Source organism: Rattus norvegicus, chromosome 5 (genome assembly GCF_036323735.1).
Source record: "Rattus norvegicus strain BN/NHsdMcwi chromosome 5, GRCr8, whole genome shotgun sequence".
Lineage (NCBI taxonomy): Eukaryota > Metazoa > Chordata > Mammalia > Rodentia > Muridae > Rattus > Rattus norvegicus.
This window is the reverse complement of record NC_086023.1, coordinates 152,338,769-152,359,595: the sequence shown is the minus strand read 5'-3', so window position 1 is coordinate 152,359,595 and position 20,827 is coordinate 152,338,769. Positions and strand designations below refer to the sequence as shown.

At 44.9% G+C, this 20,827-nt stretch overlaps 1 protein-coding gene across 2 annotated transcripts in view; it reads left to right on the top strand.

The window, feature by feature from the left end:
* The first annotated feature begins 911 nt into the window (after positions 1-911).
* The window catches only part of Maco1 (macoilin 1), a 62,578-nt gene continuing 42,662 nt past the window's right edge, over positions 912-20,827 (top strand). The window contains 3 exon segments of one of the 2 annotated variants that reach the window (NM_001025699.2): positions 912-1,173; positions 18,736-18,877; positions 20,290-20,416. In NM_001025699.2, the coding sequence (NP_001020870.2) occupies positions 1,094-1,173; positions 18,736-18,877; positions 20,290-20,416 (349 nt within the window). In that variant the 5' untranslated portion in view covers positions 912-1,093. 2 annotated transcript variants of the gene reach the window in all.

Below are 20,827 nucleotides of genomic sequence, written 5' to 3'. Positions count from 1 at the left end.
CTTCACCTGTAAGCCAGAGAGCTAATGGGCTGAAGGAGCAAACAGGGTGAACGCGAGGAGCAGCGAACAGCCCCAGACAGACTCGGAGGACGAGAGACACCCGTGGAACCCTCAGCATGCACAAACCTGCGGACGTGGAGCTCAGCCACGCCGCCGCACACGCCCCCGGCAGCCCAGAGCAGCGTCGCGCGCACCCTAGGTCCCGCCCCCCCTCGTGACGCGCTAGGGGCGGAACCGCCCAGGCCCCGCCCCACAGCCTCCGATTGGTCGGCGCGCTGTCACCACGTCGCGGGAAGCTGGCAGGGTGTGTGTGTGTGTGTATGTGTGTGGGGTTTGCTTTGTCATTCGTACCCCGGCTGACGCGGCCGGTATGGCTGCATGCTCGACTGCCCGCAGCAGGGGCCGCGGCGGCGTTCCCGGGACGCCTTCTTACATAAGGACGCGGCTGACTGAAGCACATGTCAGCGCAGAGTCCCCACACGCCGCACACCACGCCGTTTGGTTCTCACACGCCAGGCGGGAGCCCGCGGCACCGCACCACACGGTGTACTCCGACGTGGGCCTCCCCACAGCGAGGCGCAACCCAATAACCGCGAAGCGCACCTTCGCAACAAGGCATAATATAGGATGTTATATTTATAGGGCCTATTTATAAGCCTCTATTTAACTCTTTTCTGATAGGCCCAGCCACGCGTCTAGGCCTTATCCTGATTGGTGTGCCCTTATGTCCTTCAAAGAGGCGGGTCTAAGGGTCAGTGTTGCCTCAGCGGGCTCCGGGATTGGCCGTGCGCGGCGCGGCGGCGCCTTCGATTGGCTACGCGGGCCGTCCGTCGTGGCAAAGGAGGCGGGGCGGGCGGCTGGCTGGTGCGGGGCGGGCGGGCCCCGGAATTGTCATTTCTTTGTTTCCGAAGGCGGAGGAGGCTCGGCGCCCCCCTCCTGGCCCCCCTCCCCCCCCCCCCCCCGGTGCTGGCTCCATGTCTGTGTGACCGGCCGCAGGGGTAGATTCCAGGCCCGACGCGGGGCGGGCGGGCGGCGGCGGCTGAGGTGAGAGGCGGCGGCGGCGCGGCTCGGGCACCGGCCCCCCAGTGGGAGGATGAAGCGGCGGAACGCCGACTGCAGTAAGCTCCGCCGCCCCCTGAAGCGGAACCGGATCACCGAGGGTATCTACGGCAGGTGAGCGGCGGCGCCCGGCGTGGGCCAGCGGGTCCTGGGAGCCGCTCTGAAGGGGCCCGGCCCCGTTATGTAACCCCCCGACTAGGCCGCATGCCCGCGCCGGGGGCTCTCCTGAGGCGCGCCGCCCGCGGAGCGCAGGGCCAGCCAGCCGAGGGTCCGCCCCGGGCCACGGGGTGTGGCGAGGGCCAGGCGGAGGGCGCGGCGGGCGCGGGCGGGAGCCACGGGGCCGCCGTTGGCGGTAGTGTGCCGGGGGGAGGGGCGGCACCCCCGCGGCCCGGAGCCCAGAAGCCCGGGGGTCCCCAGCAGGCTGTGCGCCCTGCCCCCTACTGAGCCCGGGTCACGCTGAGCTCAGGAGTTGGCTGCCCGAGGCTCGTGGACGCGTGCGACGGGGAGAGCGAGCCGCCAAAGTTAGGAGCTGCCAGGGGCCCGGGACCCTCGGGCATGGGGCGGGGCCACGCCGACTACTCTTCTGCCCTTTGCTACCTCATGGGATTCCTACCTTGACTCAGAGCGCCAAGGCCAATACCCCCAAATCATGCCGGGATCCCGCTCTAGACCAAGGCTTCTCTCAGTTCCTCAGCAAACATTTTGACAATTGCAAGCAGATACATTGCTCAGAACCTTTAGCAGGGATTCTCTCCCAACTCAGGTTTGGGGATTTTTATTTATTATTATTTTTTTTAAATCCCCTGTTCATGAAGGAGAGTTGTGTCCCTTTAAATAGAAATTGAATCCACTCCTGGAGAGTCGGACAACAGGTTCACGGGGCATTTCGGTGACTGTCACAGCTTCCCCAAGCCCAATTTGCGTGTGGCGGTTATTTTCTGGGAATGCTGATTTCTGTGGCGAAGTAATTAGTTTACAAAAGAGAGTGCTCAGCGTGTGGCTGTAGGCTTTGCTTGAGTCCTCTTGGCGCCTTACGGTTTAGTTCTTGCTGTGAATCTTGGAGAGATGTAGGAGGTAGCTGATGACAGCCAAGTTGTAGCATACCCGTACACCTTGCACATGCGGTTGTTTACACGTGTGAAGTGGCTGCTCTCTATGAAGGGGGATTCTTCAAGTTTAAAAGGAGTAAGAAGTCAAAAGTCCTAGGATAGACGCTATGTAAGGAGCCATCGATCATATTCATTCATTCATTCATTCATTCATTCATTCATTCAACAAGCGTGAATACTATTTGCTTAATGGTGTTGGAGTCAGGACACAGCTGTTAGTAAAACGGATGAACATTGTTGCTGAATCAGATGTGACAATAAGTAAAACCGAATAAGCTAACCCAAAATTTCCGGCAGATTGAATGGGTGGAGGCAAGCCTGCGTACTATAAATTCTTGAATGAAGGCAGGCTTTTTTCCTTAGCTATTGAAAACATTAGAAGAACTTCCCATTAATAGCCGCGCAAGAATAGAAAATAGAAAAAGTGCGTTAAAGTTGGCAGGTCAGGACCCCGTGGTATTTGAATTTCTATTCACAGTCACATAAGAAAGATGAGCGCCTCCCCCCAGCCCCCCCTATGACAAGATTGGAAACAGCTGTGTTGTTTGCCTGATTTCTGGTGTATTTTAGCTTTTTTTCCTATTTAAATACCTGGTTTATGACTTGTACCTCAGCAGCCTAGCAGTTGACACGGAGTTCCTCTTTTAATGAAGAGCTATTGTTACACTAATGGGTTTTAGACTTTGAGTTTTCTTACCCTAAAGGTTAATAGTGAATACACTATGTCTGTCATTCGGTTTCCTGTGTAAAACTTCAAAAAAACTAAATGGTGCTTCAGCTTCCAATTCTGTCTGCTCTCAACTCTGTTGGGCTTTCTTTGTTAAATGTCAATAAAAGAGCATAAATATATGTCTACCTGTCTTTCTTGTTTGAGGCAAAGAGTATTTCAGTTCCGTCTCTGTTTCTTAGTGTTATGGAGTACTGCAATGGGAAAGTCATATAGTGTTTTACCCCCTTTTCGTTTTTAAGGACCACATTGGAAAACTTCCAATATTTTCTTAAGAAAACAGAATGAGTGGGCTAGTTATAAATTAGGACATTAGAGGATTCATACATATCAAATTTCTGTTGATCATCAAATTAAAGTCTGTATTCAATTCTGTTTCATGTCTGTTGTTTCTGAACATCTGGCCAATTTCATCTCATTAAAAAGGAGCCCTCTCTCCAAGGGCTATGTTGACAGTTTTGATATCCACGGTCTAGTCTCCTGTTTCATGGCCTAACCTTTCGTGGAGCACTGTGTTCTGGTTGGTAGTCTGCTCACTTCTCTGTATGTGAGGGAGCAGCTGAGATGAAAAGCCCTAGATTGCAGCCTACCAGAGACCTGGGTCAGGCTCAAAGTCCCAGCCCCGATGCTTTGGACCAGTGGAATATCCACTGCTTTGAAGCTCACTTCTCCCATCTGGTAATCGACATTTGAAGACATATGTACATATACACGTACAAATATAGTTTGTGGAACTCCTTATAAATTCCAGTCCCTTATTCAGGCATTGTTTACCATATTATTGCCATTACAGCCTATTCTTTAAGGAGGCATGAAAGGCCATTAGATTTGATCCAACCAAAAGCCATAGTTGACTAATCATAACTCAGCGGCCACTTACCGCTCAGCTCTTACTGCTCAGCATAGTTTTTTTTTTTTTTTTTTTTTTTTTGTTCTTTTTTTTTTTTCTGAGCTGGGGACTGAACCCAGGGCCTTGTGCTTCCTAGGTAAGCGCTCTACCACTGAGCTAAATCCCCAGCCCCAGCATAGTTTTAAAATAGTGGTTTTCAACCTTCTTAGTGCTGCAACCCTTCAATATAGTTCCTCATGTTGTGGTGACCCCCAACCATAAATTTATTTTTGCTGCTACTTCATAACCAATTTTGCTACTAATATGAATCATGATGTAAATATTTGTGCTTTTTGACGTTGCTTAGGTGGTCTTAGGGCACCCCTGTGAAAGGGTTATTCAACCCCCAAACAGGTGCAACCCACATGTTGAGAACTGCTGCCTTAAAAATCCTGGTGCTTTAATCATGGGCAGCCATTACTGAGGTGATTGTCAGAGATCACTCATTGTCGGTATCATGGAATGTTTTTTGAGGGCCAAGATGCTCCGGAGTGGTTTGTTTGTTTGTTTGTTTTCTGGAGCTGGGGACCGAACCCAGGGCCTTGGGCTTGCTAGGCAAGCGCTTTACCACTGAGCTAAATCCCCAACCCCTGGAGTGTTAATCTAAAGTATTAATGCTGTGTGTGTGTGTATGATATTATATATATATATATATATAATATCATACATACGTACACACACACACATATATATATATATATATTTACACATATATCCAAGGAACTGCATCTCATTGCAGGTGCTGATTCTCTTGGAGGTGGGCTGCCTTTCATGTGGTGTCTAACTCAGGGGTTCTGTGTAGGTCTCCCTATGTCTCCTATACCACACTCCCTCTCTTCCAAGACTTTAAAAGAGAAAGGTATTTAGGTAAAAATGTGTTAATTATAAGACATAGACAGAAACATATTAACGTTTATTTCAAGCCTCTATATTTAAAATTGTTCCTTAAAAGAGTGAAGTAGAATAAGAATTTTAATTTACACGTGTATGTCCAGCTTTTAGGAAATGTTTCCTGCCTCTGTTTCTCATAGTTGAAGCTCGCACCTCTTCATTGTAAACTTACGACACTTCCTGTATGGGGCTCCACTTGAAGTGATACCTGAAGCTTACAGTGCAGTACTGGACCTGACAGCATAGGGCTTTAGGACTGCCCTACATGAGACTTTCCTACCTGTTTCTCAGGAATAGCCCCCTGGTCTTCCAGCCTCCTCCAGAGTCGCTGTTAGAAGCCATCAGTCCTGTGCACTCCTTTCCTTTCCAGTTTCCTTTTCCAGACCCTTGTCTACACAGCGCTGTCCCCGGAGGATTCACTTGGTTGTTGTTCCTGTCTCTTTAATGATGTGTTCTAAGCCTGGCTTTAGATTCCTTTGGGCTATGTTTATTAAAGTCACTGGAGGCTAGCTGCCTTGATTGTACATGTGTTCTGCAACTGGAACTCCAGATTCCAGTGTTGCAATCTCCCAGCCTGCAAGCATTTCTGTAATCTTGGTAGGCATTGACTTCAACAGGCTGGACCTGTCATAAAGGACCTAGACACAGGCTTTGTATGTTTTAGAGGCCTGTTGGGAAGGGGTGAGTGTAATGAATAAATCAGTGTTCAGATAAACACTTAGGTTCACTATTTTTATAAACTACAATTAAACAATTTGTCACGTTCAAGTGTTTGTGTCTTAATTTTTTGCTTGTGGAATATTAGAAAAAATAAGAACTTTCCTCCAACTTCCAGTATGATTCTTATTTTCTTAGTAGTTTTGATAGGTTAGTTTTATTAGGTGTTTTGAAAAGCCCTTCGATAGGAGAGATGGCTCAGTGGCTCAGAGTTCTAGCTACTCTTTTTTTTTTTTTTTTTTCTTTTTTCTTTTTTTCAGAGCTGGGGACCGAACCCAGGGCCTTGCTCTAGCTAGGCAAGCGCTCTACCGCTGAGCTAAATCCCCAACCCCTCTAGCTACTCTTGACAGAGGACCTGGGTTTGATTCTCAGCACCTACATGGTAGCTCATAACCATCTGTAACTCCAGGGCCGGGGGATCCATTGCTCTCTTCCGGCCTCTGTGAACAGCAACAGGCATATGTGGTTGTATAGCCATACAGGTAGAACACCCTTCCCATCCTCCTGTATCCCCCCCAAAATAAAATAAAAATAATAAGAAAAGAAAAGTCCTTCAAGTTGTTGCTGCTGGGCTGAGTAGTGGAGAAGGGGACATGATTTAGTTCAGCCTATTACAAAACCTTCTCTGTTGTAGGAGCTGCTCTCCCTTTGCCTCTGTGAGCCTTGCTTAGGGACCTTCTTTTAACCTCCACAATCTTAGAGATTGATGTAACCGTGAGCTTAGGAACCTGATAGTTCTAATTTCTTACTCTTACTGTGTACCCTCTCTGCTGTGGACTTACTTGGTGTTCTTTGAACATTTCCAGAGACTTTTTCTAGGGCCAGTTCTTTCAGACTTGCCTACTGGGTTTGTGTGTCTGCGTGTGTGGGCTTTTATTTTCTAGGCTGCTAGCATCCTGTGGAGTCCAGAGGATCAGGCAAAAATCTCAGAAACATAAGGCCAGCAAGATGGGCACCAAGCCCCCCACAACTTGACTTCAGCCTCAAGACTCACCTGGTAGAAGGAGAGAACTGACTCCACAGTTGTCCTCTGATCTCCACACATCCATCACTGTGTGCACACAGAATAAAGTCAGAATTAACCCCACAAACTTCATTAGGTGAAATACTGTAATTGAGCTATACTGATTGTTCTCTGGGCTTACTCAGTTTGGGTGTAATTATTTTACTTGGACAGATTTCAGGAGTTGGGTTCTGAGGAAAAAGCTGTCTGTGCAGCACACAGGCAAGAGCACGCACAGCTTTGCTAGACTTTCCATCATGGATGTCTTCAAACCTTTTGATGACTGGTTCCTCAGGACCTTGCCTTTGAGCTCATGTCTTGGCAGTGGAAACAAAGACAGGCTTAACAACTTTTAGGATACTTTTGGGGGGCTTTGTATTTTTAACTTGACAATCACTTTACCTGACATCAACTGGGTCTCCGTTCAGTTCATCAGACCTTCCAAGACACTTTCATGGCATTGCCTTCTTTCCTTTATAGTTTCTTAGCTGCTGCCACTAAGGACACCGTGCTCACTTTAAGTACTAAGATTATAAATTCAGAAGGAGTTTGCCCCTCACTGCCATCCCCTCTGTGAGAAATCAGAGGCTTTGCATATAGTGAATTGAAGTGGTGGAACTCACCGTCTTAGAAGGTTCGTGTCACTGGTGCATTTGAGCACTTGTGATCCCAGCACAGAGGAGGTGACTGGGAATGACCTTGCTCGTCTATAGATTATATTACTACTTTGCTCACTTTCAAAACACCTTTAAAAAAACAAGAAAACTGCCGCTGTACTAAAATCAATTCTTAGCCTGTCCTGTGGGGAGAACACTTGAGCACTAGAGGGAATGAACACCACGGTGATGGTCAGAGCAAGAATTTCAATCTCAGACTGGAGAGATGGAATCATGGCTAAAAGCACTGGCTGTCCTTGCACAGGACCTGTGTTGGGTGTTCAGAAGCCAATGGTGGCTCACAACCATCAGTTACTCTAGTTCTAGGGGGTCCGATGCCCTCTTCTGCTCTGTAGGTAGCAGGGGCACACACGTAGCATAGACGTACATTCACACAGAAGACTCATAGTTGGCAGTGCTGGTGCATGCCTTTAGTCCTAGCACTTGGGAGACAGAGGAAAGTGGGTCTCAAGTTCCAGATCAGCCTGGAACTGGTGATAGTGTGAGTTCCAGGACACTCAGGGCTACACAGAGAAACCTTGTCTTAGAAACAAACAAAAAGCCTCATATACATCAAATAAAATAAATCTTAAAAACAGATTTCTACTTTAGATGAGACAAGGCTTTCTTACACATGATGAGTTGTTTTCTGTTTTGCGTTTAGCAAGGCGCTGCTTGTGGTCCATTATTCACCAGACTTCATTTAAAAAAAGAGGTTCAGGGCTGGGGATTTAGCTCAGTGGTAGAGCGCTTACCTAGGAAGCGCAAGGCCCTGGGTTCGGTTCGGTCCCCAGCTCCGAAAAAAAGAACCAAAAAAAAAAAAAAAAAAAAAAAAGAGGTTCTGGGGCTAAGAAATGGCTCAGTAGTTGAGGGAACTGGGTGGTTCCAGAGGACCAGGCTTCAGTTCCCAGCACAGTTCCAGGAGATCTGGTGGCCTTTCTGGTCTCTATGGGCATGTATCTGGTACACAGACATACTTGCAGGCAAAATATCCATACACATAGAATAAAAATTTTAAAAAGGTTCTGTATTCAAACATGTTTTAAAACATTTTAAATTTTATTTTATGTGTTTGACTGCATCCCTGCATGTATGTGACTGGTAGCTGAGGGACTATAAGGCTGTGGATGTCAGATTTCTTGGAGCTGGAGTTGTGGAAGTTGTGAACCACCGTGTGGTTACCGGGAATTGAACTCTGGCAGAGCAGTCAGTGCTCTTTTTTTCTTTCTTTCTTTCTTTTTTTTTCTTTTTTTCGCAGCTGGGGACCGAACCCAGGGCCTTGCGCTTGCTAGGCACGCGCTCTACCATTGAGCTAAATCCCCAACCCTGCAGTCAGTGCTCTTAACCTCTGGGCCATCTCTCCAACCCCCTCACACACTCCCCCACTTTATTTTTTAAGTGTCATTTTTCTCTGGCATAGTAACCATATTAGCTGGGCCGCACAGAGTTTCAGGGCAGCCAGGGCTACATAGTGAAACCCTAGCTCAAAAAAAAAAAAAAAAAAAAAAGAAAAGATGGCTATTAAAGAAACTCATCTTTTTGTGACAGTTACTTTATAAAGAACCTTTCATTTTAATTATTTTCTGTAATTTTAAAGAGCGTTTACAATTTATCAACTGGAAATTTAAAGATCTGAGTTTTTATCTTGAATAAAGCATATTTGCTCATTTTAAAAAAATTTGGTTCTAGCTGAGCTACACAGAGAAACTGTGTCCAGAGGAGGAGAACCCCAAACTGTGTTCTCTTAGAAAAAAATTGTATCAGATTTATTCATTTTATGTATGTTTTGCTTGCATATATGTATGTGCACCATGTGTGGGTTTGGTGCCTGCAGAGTTCAGAAAAAGTCATTAGATTTCCTGACTGAAGTTAGGGATAATTGGGAACCACCATGTGGGAGCTTCGAACAGAACCCAGGTCTTCTGCAAGATCTCTTACCACTGAACCATCTCTCCAGCCCCGTGTGCTCACTTTGGCATAGGTATTTCTGGTATTCATTTTAGCCACAGCCATGCTGAATGAACAGTTTTCTGCTTTCTATTCTCTTTCAGTGGTGCCCTAACCTGTTAGTTCCCTTCCTGTTACTCAGGTTTCTTTCCTGTAAAAAACAATGTGTGTCCTGCCTACCTCACAGTTAGGAAAAATGAGATGGTTAATATGTACACATTTAGAAAACTGACAAGCGTGATATAGATGCAGGCCGGGTGTGATTAGGTAGATCATTGTGTCTGGCTGTGAAACAGTAGATTTACTTAGAAGTAAGTAGATTGCTTCTGCCATCCAATGTCAACACAGTGGTTATAGAGTTATTTAAAATTTTTATTGTGTGTGTTGCTGCCTCAGTGATTTTTTTTTCTTTTTTTTTTTTTTTGGAGCTGGGGACCAAACCCAGGGCCTTATGCTTGCTAGGCAAGCGCTCTACCAGCCCCGATTTTTTTTTTAAAGAGGCTGTGTACTGTCTTCTCTTTCCTATTTCACTTCTTTTCTTTTTATCCCCAGCCCATATATCTTTTATATAAAAATTCTCTGCTGTTCAAAGTGTTTTAGGAGGAAGGCCATTGCTCAGTGGGTAGAGGAACTTGTGTAAGCTCGAGGCCCTGAGTGTGAACACCTCCACCTGCATTAGAGCCAGGCGTGGTCACAGTGGTCCTGCAACCCTGATGCCGTGGAGTGTTAAGACAGGAGGCTTAGGGGTTTACTGGCTGTGGGTTCAGCGAAAGACTGTCTCAAGACAGCAAGAGCACCATACCAGGCATCCTCTGACCTCCATGTGTGCACAGAGATTCACACACATATGCAACATGCATACACACACCTTCAAAGTGTTTTTGAAGCAGAAATTTTAGAATTTCAAAGTCTGCTTGAATTAGGTTACAGAATCCGTTCTTGATAGCATTGTGGTCTGTTCAGTTATTTATAAATGTATCATACGCCTAAACTTATAAGAGTTTATTTTAGTGACTTCCATTCTAGACTCTTTCCCTTTCTTTCTGACTTCCTTCCTTCCTTCCTTCATATTTATTTATTTATTTATTTATTTATTTATTTATTTATTTATTTAGACAGGTCTTCATTATGTAGTTATGGCTGGCCTGGAACTTTTTATGTAGGCCAGGCTGGCCTTTAACTCACAGAGGTCTGCTTGCCTTTGCTTCTTAAAGGCATGTTGCCCTTTAGGCATGGGTGCTCTTTTGAGGAAGTGGTGTGGTGATTATGCTGTGGGCTGGAATAGAAGTGCTTTGGGTGGTTTACTTAGGTGGGGATATGGGAGTCAGCTCTGGACAGCGTCAGTGTTTCTTAGTGAGGGGAAGCTGGTTAACAGTCTGGAGCAGAGCTGCTTATCTCTGTGGACAGACTCTTCTGAAAGAACATGACCATCTCTTGTCTCAGTTCATTTTTCTTTTTGGCAGGTTTGGGTAGGTTGGGTTTTCTTTCTGAGACAGGATCTAGCTAAGTCTCCTGAATCCACCAGGTCGGGATAAAACTGTCATCCTCTTGCCTCAGTGATGGACTAGCTTTCTTTTTTTCTGTTGTAATACAGCTTCTTTATTTTGTATATATGAGTACACTGTAGCTGTCCTCAGACACACCAGAAGAGGGCATCAGATCCCATTACAGATGGTTGTGAGCCACCATGTGGTTGCTGGGACTTGAACTCGGGACCTCTGGAAGAGCAGTCAGTGCTCTTGACCACTGAGCCATCTCTCCAGCCCTGGATTAGCTTTCTTAAGCCTGCCTTCCTGCGTGTCTGTCTGTCCATCTGTGTGTGTGTGTGTGTGTGTGTGTGTGTGTGTGTGTGTGTGTGTGTGTGTGCATGTGTGTGTGTGACTGAATACTTGAGACTGTAATTTATTTAGAAATGTGTGTCATGGCCTGGGGATGTTGCTCAGTTGGTAGAGTGCTTGTCTGGCATTCAGGAAGCTCTGATCCTTAGCACGGCATAAACCAGGCTCTGGTACTTGCCTGCAATCCCAGCATTGAGAAGTTAGAAATGGCAGGGGTGAGAGGGTACGATTGGAACGTAAAGTGAATAAATTATTAATTAATAAAAAAGAAGATAGAAACAGGAAGATAGAAGTTAGCATGGTTTGTGGAAGGGAAACTGGGAAGGGGGATAACATTCGAAATGTCAGTAAATAAAATAACCAATAAAAACTAAAAAAAAAAAGAAGTTAACAACGTCCTCGGATATATAGGAAGTTTTAGACCAGCCTTGGCTAGAGATCTCCTCTCACTGTATAAATGAATATTGTATAAGTGAATGTACAATTCCTTCTGTTTGTTTGGTTTTGGTTTTTGGTATTTTTTTGAGACACGTTTCTTTGTGTAGCCCTGACTGTCCTGAAACTCTCACTCTGTAGACCAGGCAGGCCTTGAACTCACAGAGAACCTTCAACTTCTGCCTTCAGAATGCATTTGCTACCACACCCACCCAATAAATAAATATGTACTATTAAGTTCCTGGAGGTGTCTTTCCCTTCTTTCATAAGGTCTTGATAGTGTTCCAGGTTGTCTTTGCACATGCGAGCTCTTGCCTTGGCCTTCTGAGCATCTAGGATTACAGGCATGCATGTGCTGCCGTGCCTGGCTGTTGCTGCCTTTCCTCTCTGTTAAAGATTTATTTTATTATTTTAATGTGTCTGTGCAAGTGAGTGCAGGTGCCATAGAAGCCAGAAGAAGACGTCAGATCCCTTGGAGCTAGAGTTAGAGGTGATTTTGAACCACTCAATGTGAGTTTCAACCTGAGTTCCAGAGGGGACACCATGCATGCCATGCTGCCAGTGCTTCTCAAATGTTAACATCGGCACAGGCCTAGGGAGCTGTGAAAATACAGGATTAGGATAAATAGGTCTGACTGGGTGGCTTTTCCACAAAGTTTACATATGATACTGATACTGCTGTGCTGTAATGAACAGCAAGGCTCAGTCACAGCTGGCCAGTGAGATACTCAGGGAATCAGATGCAGGGTAGATGAGGATTCTGGCAGTGCTCTGGCAGCAGAGAGGGCAAAGTGGGTGGCAGGACAGATGCCGTGCATTGAGAGCGAAAGGTGATTCATAATTGCCATTGTGAAAAGACAGGAAGCCTGGACTGGGACAGATGGCAGCCAGCAGAACACTGGTTTGGCTAAGGAAAAGGTCAGGGACTGAGGATGGACGGCTCATCTGTGGTGATTATGTATACCCCAGACCAGAGCTAGTGACAGTGGAAGGTGCTCTCCTCAGGAAGGAAGAAGGTTCACCACTCCTCACTAGTGAGATGGTGGAGCCCCAGACAAATGGCTGTAAAGGACACTGGTGGGAGTAGAGAGAGGGAAAAATCTTGTCGTTATGCTCTAGCTTTAAAGATTCACTATGCTTAAGCTAAGTAATAGCATTATTTTTTCTTAATTTCACTGGCAACTTTAATAGAAGCATACAATGCTATCAAATATTAGAATTTTAGAAAATATTTTGCAGTTATGCTCTAAATTTTATTTATAGGGGTTAGGGATTTAGCTCAGTGGTATAGCGCTTGCAAGGCCCTGGGTTTGGTTCCCAGCTCCGAAAAAAAAAGAAAAAAAGAAAAAAATTTTATTTATAATTTTTTATAATTATTAGCCAGTAAATGTCATTCAGAGAATCAGAATATCATCAAATTAGCCACAAGTTATGTAAAGAGCTTTATATGTAAAAATGTATTCTATTTTCTTCATGGTTGAAAAGAAATGTCTTGAAATGCCCTTAGGATAGCATCTCTTTTAATTTGACAGAAATCTCAGGACCAAAGGACAGTGACTAATAAGGGTGTGCTTTTTCTGCTGTCCTTTAAGGATAAGGGGTGATGTAGTAAGGCTGAGGGCAGCTGAGCCAGGTGGCTCTTTTTTTTTTTTTTTTTTTTTTTTTTTCCGGAGCTGGGGACCGAACCCAGGGCCTTGCGCTTCCTAGGTAAGCGCTCTACCACTGAGCTAAATCCCCAGCCCCCCAGGTGGCTCTTATAAACTCTAGAACCCAGAAGACTGAAGCAACTTGGTAGGATTCAAGACTGGGTCTAGGGGAAATCAGCTTTGTTAATTAGCCCATCTCTACATTTTAAAAGAGACCTTCCGGAAAAGGGAACCTGAGGAAAACTGTCTTTACTTCTAAACTGAGACTCGGCAAAAAGTGATTGTCAAAGAATATAAGATCAAAGTACTAAACGTGGACCCCCACCCCCAGCCAGAAACTGCAGAATTGGAAAAAAAAGACGGTAATTAAAGACCATGTCTCTGCTGCCCTACTTTTAAATGATTAGAATATCAGAAATTGTTCAGGCTGCTGTTCTGTGGACAGTGTCCTGATGTTGAAGCAGTCTTACCAGCTGACTTGGGATTCTGCCCTGCCTTAGGTGCCCTTGGCCTGAGAGCGTTTGATAGTGCTGTTCATGTCCCACCTGGGGATAAACCACACCCCTTCAGCCAGATGGCAGGGACAGCTCCAGCGGTTATTCTGTCAGAATGTGCATGTAACTCAGCTACATTGGCCTGACTCAGATCTCCAGCACATCATATACTGAGTGTGGTGGGGCACACCTATAATTATAGCACTTGGGGATTGGAGGCAGAATGATGAGAAGTTCAGGGTCATCCATGGCTATGATGTGAATTTGAGGCCAGCCTTGGACACATGAGTAAATGAGACTCTTGTCCCAGCAAACAAAACAGGGCTAGAGAGATGATTCTGTGTTTAAGAGTATATACTGCTCTTCCAGAGACCCAAGTTTGGTTTCCAGAACCTACTCTGAGCAGATCACAGCTGCCTGTACCTCTAGCTCCAGGGAGTCCAATGTCCTTTTTTGGTGTTCTCAGACATCATTGCAGTCACATACACATACCTACCTGCTCTCAAACAAACACAGCTGTATACATGTAATTAAAGTAAATTGAAAACCCCAAAACAAAATATCCTACATTGAAAGACAAGGAGAGGTAGGATCCAGAACTCAGGTATAGATTTAGGCCAGGTGATTGTGACACATGCCTTTAATTCTAGCACTTGGGAGGCAGAAACAGGCAGATCTCTGTTTCAGGGCCAACCTGGTCTACAGAGTGAGTTCCTGGACAGCGTGGGTCACACAAAGAAAACCTGTCTCAAACCAAACCAAGCAACAGAGGGATGGAAGGAAGGGAGGTGGGGATGGAGGTAGAGGAGGAGAGAGAGTTCCCATTTGAAGATGGCTAAACAAGAAAGAAGAATGCAGGTGACAGTAGGCCAACCCAGCATTCCCATGAGACTCTGCGGCACCTAGAGTTAGTTTCTGGGCCACAGGACTGGTGCATGTTTAAGGAGCTGGAAGCCATTGAGTGTATGCTTACCAATTTATATAACACAGAAATACATTTTCATGCCTATTTTGTGTGTGTGATGCTAGGGATGGACCCTAATGTCTTCCACGTGCTCCACCCCTCCAGCTAGCCACATGCCATTTTTAAATGCTTTTAAAACATGGCCAAGAGACTGGCTTTCCTTTTTTAGTTCCTAGAAACAGTTCTGGACCATAGGAAAAATTTGAAGTCATTTATAATTCTAAGTATCTACAGGACTTGTTTTTTTCCTACTTCACGTTCATGGCTGTCCACAGTCAGTTGTGAGTTTGAGGAGAGTGTGGGCTCTGCCTTTAACTGCCCAACAAAGTTGTAGTGCCATGAGCTGCACACAGGACTGCAGATGGAGTGGCACTGTGTATACCTGAGCTGCTTGATTTCTACATCAGACTTTCTAGAATTTACTACACAGATTCACTCACTCAGGTTCTAAGAATTAATGTTAGAGGTTAGCACTAGGGGCCTGGAGAGATGGCTCAGTGATGAAGAACATTTCTTGCTCTTGCAGGGAGTTCAGATCTCAGCACCCTCATGTCTTCTCACAACCACCAGCCCCTCAGGTTTCAGAGGATGCGATGCCCTCTTCTAACTTCCTTGCGTGTCAGTCACACATATAGTGCACATACATGTGTGCAAAAAAACCACTCCTGCCCCTAAAATAATTATTACAAAAATTTAAAATAAAAGAAATGAACACTGGATGGCAAATTTCATGTCATTATAAATAGCACATCACTGGTGCCTGGTATGCCTGTTCTTGCTGTTGTCTACCTGTGTGGCTCCGTAGGGCACAGAGAATTTTCAGGCTGAATTTTGTTTTTGTCCTCAAACATATAAACCTCTCTGTATCTTACTGATATGTTTCTTAATTATTACAAATCTTTATTTGTGCTGAGAGTATTAACTACGTGGTAGAGCACATACTTACTGTGTATACAACCCTGGATTCAATCCCCAGCCCCAGGAGGGAAAATACTTTGTTTTGCTTGCTTGCTTGCTTGCTTGTGTTTGGTATGTATTTATTCAAATAGTTAATGTGATCACATCAACGTAGGAATGTTTGCATTGCAAAGTATTTTTTAAGAAATCATCATCAGGGATCTGGAGAGATGGCTCAGTGGTTAAGAGCACTGACTGCTCTTCCAGAGGTCCTGAGTTCAATTCCCAGCAACCACATGGTGGCTCACAGCCTTCTGTAGTGAGATCCTATGCCCTCTTCTGGTGTGTCTGAAGACAGCTACAGTGTACTCACATATATAAAATAAATATATATATATATATATTTTTTTTTTGGTTCTTTTTTTTTTGGAGCTGGGGACCAAACCCAGGGCCTTGCGCTTCCTAGGCAAGGGCTCTACCACTGAGCTAAATCCCCAGCCCCAAATAAATATTTTTTAAAAAGTATAATCATTATGATGACAATAATGATGGTGATGATGATGAGTGTGGGGGGGTAGTCAGAGAACAACATTCTCCTTCTACTGTGAAACTTGGGTCTTTGGGGTAAGATGTTTTTATGGTTTTTCTTCTTCTGTACCATTTGCTGATCCAAGCCTTTAATCTCAGCACTTGAGTAGCAGAGGCAGGTGAATCTCTGAGTTCAAGGCTAGCCTGGTCTATATAGTGTTCCAGGACAGCCAGAGCTTTACAAAGAAACCTTGTCTTGAATCATCCCTTCCTCCTGCCCCCAAAAGAGAGCAACTAAATATTTTTAATATTTTGTGTGTATGAGTGTTTTGCTTGTATGTATGTCTGTACCATGTACATGCCTAACTCCCTTGGAGGCCAGAAGAGGATGCCGGATCTCTAGAATTGGAATTTTGGTCAGTTGTGAGCTGCCATCTGAGTGCTGGGACTCACACCCAGGTCCTCTGCATAGACAAGTGCTCCTAACCACTGGGCCATCTCTTCAGCACTGAAGGGCAACTTTTTTTTTTTTTTTTTTTTTTTGGTTCTTTTTTCCGGAGCTGGGGACCGAACCCAGGGCCTTGCGCTTCCTAGGTAAGCGCTCTACCACTGAGCTAAATCCCCAGCCCCGAAGGGCAACTTTTAAGTTATATTATCTACAGGAAACTCAACAGTGTACATCATTTAACCCATTTTGGTGACAGTTCTTTGTTCTTTACTTTTTCCAGCTTTGGCAGTGGAGCCACAGAGATTGGACCTAGGACATTACCTTTCCAATGGCAACAGTTCCCAATGAAATGTGTTTTCATTGGCCCTTGTAGCTTCCACCAGCCCAGCCAGGGGCTTTGTCTTTGTGTCTTCCTGTGACCCAGCTACCCGACCCTGCCTGCCCCTGATGCGATAGGGACCTCCTCTCTTGGACACAAGGCAGGGACACTAGTTCCACTGAGTCTGTAATGTATAATTGCCCCTGGCTAAGCATTCCTGTTTTCTACCAAGACAGTGAGTGACAGTATTGACCCCACTCAATGGAGAGGTGGTCTCCAAGCGGGATGTCTCTCGACAGCAGCTTTCTTAGCATAAGTTAGCAGTGTCCTACAGTGTCTTTGGTCTGTATTGTGGAGTGGCTCAAACAGTTGGGAGGCTGCCTGTCTGCCTGCCTGCCTGGCTGTTCAGGGCTTGGGTGAACTGGTTACTCTAAGGAGACACCAGCCAGCCTTTCACCACTGCAGCCAGATGTGATGCAATTCTTTGTCCCAGGTCAAACGTGAGGTCTCTTGGTAAGGTGTCCTGTCCAGTGCCAAAGTTCTCAGGCTTTTTGTCTGACTCACTACCTCCTGACCTCTTACTGCTGCTTTTTCTTTTTAAATTTTGAGACAGGGTCTCTCTAAGTATACCAGGCTGGCCTCAAACCCACAGAGATTGGCCTGTACTGAGGATAAAGGGGTGTGCCACCATGCCTGGCTCTTCTCTTTTTCATTGTCTCTCTGTTCCTGAGCTTTCTTGCTCTCTAGATCAGTTAACTTTCTGAAGTTTTAGCTGTGTTTCTGCTGAGCTTTTCGGGGATAGTTTTTTGCTTTCTCCTGAGTGGCTCATTGCTGAGTACATTTACTTGGTGTAGAACTCTAAAATTGTGTTTCTCTATGTTAATTTACTTTTGGTTTGTAGCTGGCTGCTAGTAACAAGATGGCAGGTCAGTGGTGACACCCTGTGAGTCTGGAGGCAGTGTGCATTTCCCTCGGGAACCATCCCTCCCCAGTGTAAACGTTCATTCAGCTGGTTACATTCTTATAGGTACTCATGTGTGGTCAGTTTTTAAAGTTTAAACTTTTAGTTTAGGATCTTTCTAGCCCACGATTGGTTGGAACTTGCTGTGTAGCTCTGGCTGGCCTCAAACTTTCTGACCCAGCTTTGTGCTGGGATTGTAAGTGTATGCCCTTGTGCCTGGTTTAGAAATCTTTTTAGTAGCTGAATTTGTACTGCTCTGGAATTGACAGAATTAGGAATATAGAAATAGAGGTTTATTAGTAGGTAAACTCTTGATGGGAATAATGACTGGAAAATGGAGTTTCAGATTATATGAAAGATAATTTTTTTTAAAGAAAACTGTCTTATTAAGCTCAGTACAGTCACTACATATGTATGCTAACTGGCTTCTCAAAGCATGTACATGTCTCTTTAACATGAATAGGAGGGAACTCAAAAGACACGTTTTCATCTCAAGTCCTGGATGTTTGAAGCCTTTTCCTTTTTTTTTTTTTTTTTTTTTTTTTCCTTTTTTTCAGAGCTGGGGACCAAACCCAGGGCCTTGCACTTGCTAGGCAAGCGCTCTACCGCTGAGCTAAATCCCCAACCCCGCCTTTTCCTTTAAAAGATATTTCTGTGCCCACAGTGTTTGGGAGTGACTGGTGTCTGCCCCATCAATTAGCTTTGTCATATTTTGGGAAGTCAGTTACATTTTGTTTGATCATGAATGCTGTGTAGAGAAGCAAAAGAAGAGCGAGAAGCACAGACTCTTGAAGCATGCAGAGGTGCATAGCAAGAATTTGCAACTCTCAGGCAGGTGTGGAGGCGAGGAAGCAGCACACTTCAGCCACGACGTTTTCTCTAAGGAGCAGCTCGAAGGCTGTCATTCTGAGAGGGTTGCAGTATTTTAAAGTCAGACATGGCACATCTTAAAAATCAGTGCTGAGACTCGAGGGTTTTCCTCCATCTTAACAGTAACTGAGCACGTTGGGTTGTCACCTTGTGTTGACAGTTATGAGGTTCCGAGCGACAGCCTTTTTACAATCCAGGTGGCCAGAGGTGGCCCTGAGATTTATCTTAATGGGCTTATGGTAAATTAAGTTATTTTTATCTACTTTAAACATAAACGATGCATTCCTATTTTGGATTCTTCATGCATGACCTTGAATCCCTTGTTTTTATTTTGCAGTACCTTTTTATACCTGAAATTCCTGGTAGTGTGGGCACTTGTCCTCCTGGCCGACTTTGTCCTGGAGTTCCGATTTGAATACCTGTGGCCATTTTGGCTTTTCATCAGAAGCGTCTATGATTCCTTCAGATACCAGGGACTGGTATGTTTCTGTTGCATGTTCTCCAATTGTGAGGGATTTAGTTGCCCTTCTAAATAAGAGACTATCTAAAGTGGCCGATGGTGGCCTGTTTTAAATGGATTTTATTAGGAATAAACTAGCTGTTAGCAGTGGAAGTGCCTGTTTGCGATGAGTTAATTGAGCCTGTAGATAAAGCTTGACTGTTGTAAACCCACTGGTGAATGGTTCTGTTTTGTCCTCCTCCCCATTTGAGTGGAGAGAAGGGATTGGGTGGAGGATTACAAGAGGGAGGTAGCAATGGATGCCTAGTCTTACCCTGGAGTGCTCTGGAACTGAGTTGTCATTGAACAAAGCAGTGGTTCTCATGGGACTTAAGACTCCTTTTTAAGTAATTAAAAATTCTTGAGAACTCCACAGAGCTTCTGTTAATGTAGGTTACAAAATAAAACAGGGGTGGTGAGGCACACCTTTGGTCCCAGCCCCCAGGAGGCAGAAGTAGAAGGGTCTCTGAGTTCCAGCCAGCCTGGTTTACACAGTGAGTTTCTAGGCCAGTTAGGGCTATTAGAGACTCTGTTTTTAATAAAAATCAATCCATCAAATAACAATTGTAAAAACAAAAGAGAAAATAAATCAAAAAGTAAAATATATTTATTAATTCACTGAAAATAACCATTTACCCAAAAATAAATAGAAGGGTGGCTCTGGTTTTTGGAGCTCTCTGGAAGGATCTCAGGGCTACTTCAGGAGTCTGTAGACTACAGGTTTTAAATTATCCAGTTAGAGCCTGGGCATAGCCTGAGCTGAATTCCTTTGACTTACATGTTATTTCTATTGTGTTCCATAGCTACACCTTACAGCTAACTCTCCAGTCCAGGCCTGGCGCTTTGGTCAGAGCAAACCCATGCTTCCAAAAGATGGCTTCAAGCTTATGTCTTATTGGTAATGAATAGTGGTGTCCAGAGGAAGGCAGCATTATTAATATTACCACCAGCATATTTCTTGCCAATATTTTGGTTCATCTGCATTCCAGCAAGCTTTAAGAATGAAGCTCTTAGGAATGGTTTATGAGGAAACAGGAAGCTTTTCAGTGTTAAAGTTGTTGTTCATTCAGGTAAAACCTGCCTATAGAATCCCAATGAGTTCACTGTGGCCCAACCTTGGTTTCAGCCCAGTTCATGTCCTTGACTTAAGAGCCATGAGCAAGAGCACTCTTTCATGTTGAGTCAGCCACTGCGTTAGTGTATGTGCTGCTGGAGCACTCCTGACCACTGCCCCGGCCTGTGCTGAGCTCATGACCACCGCCCCGGCCTGTGCCCACATGGCCTCTGGTTAACTGTTCAGCAGTTGTGTCCCACAAAGCTTTTAATAGCGTACTTGAAAATAACATCCTGAAATGTGGCTTTTAACTTGCCTTTTTCTCTCTCTGTCTTTAGGCCTTCTCAGTATTTTTTGTTTGTGTAGCATTCACTTCAAATATCATATGTCTCCTCTTCATTCCCATACAATGGCTTTTTTTTGCTGCTAGCACATATGTATGGGTCCAGTACGTATGGCACACAGGTGAGTCTTAATGACTTCTTGGTTAGAAATTTTAGATGCAAGTTAATGAATTATTTAGATTGATATTTTAAAGCTTCTTTCCCCAATAATACATCTTGTGATTGTTGGTTTGTGGGGTTTTGTTATTTGGTTGTAGGTCTGGTTATTTGAGGCAGGGTCTTAGTAGGTAATCCTGGTTGTCTGTCCCTTAACTCACCATGTAGATCTGGCCAGCCTGGAAGTCCTGCCTTTGCCTCCTGAGTTCTGGGATTGTAGGTGTACCTTGCTCTACATGCTCAGGTATTCTGGTTGGCAGCTTCTGTTGCAAAGATGCCAGTTTAAGGGAGGGGGTGTCACATGGTTTCTGTTAGGAGTCCTTGAAGACATTCATGTACCACACAAGACTGTTTACAACATTTCATTATTGAAAGG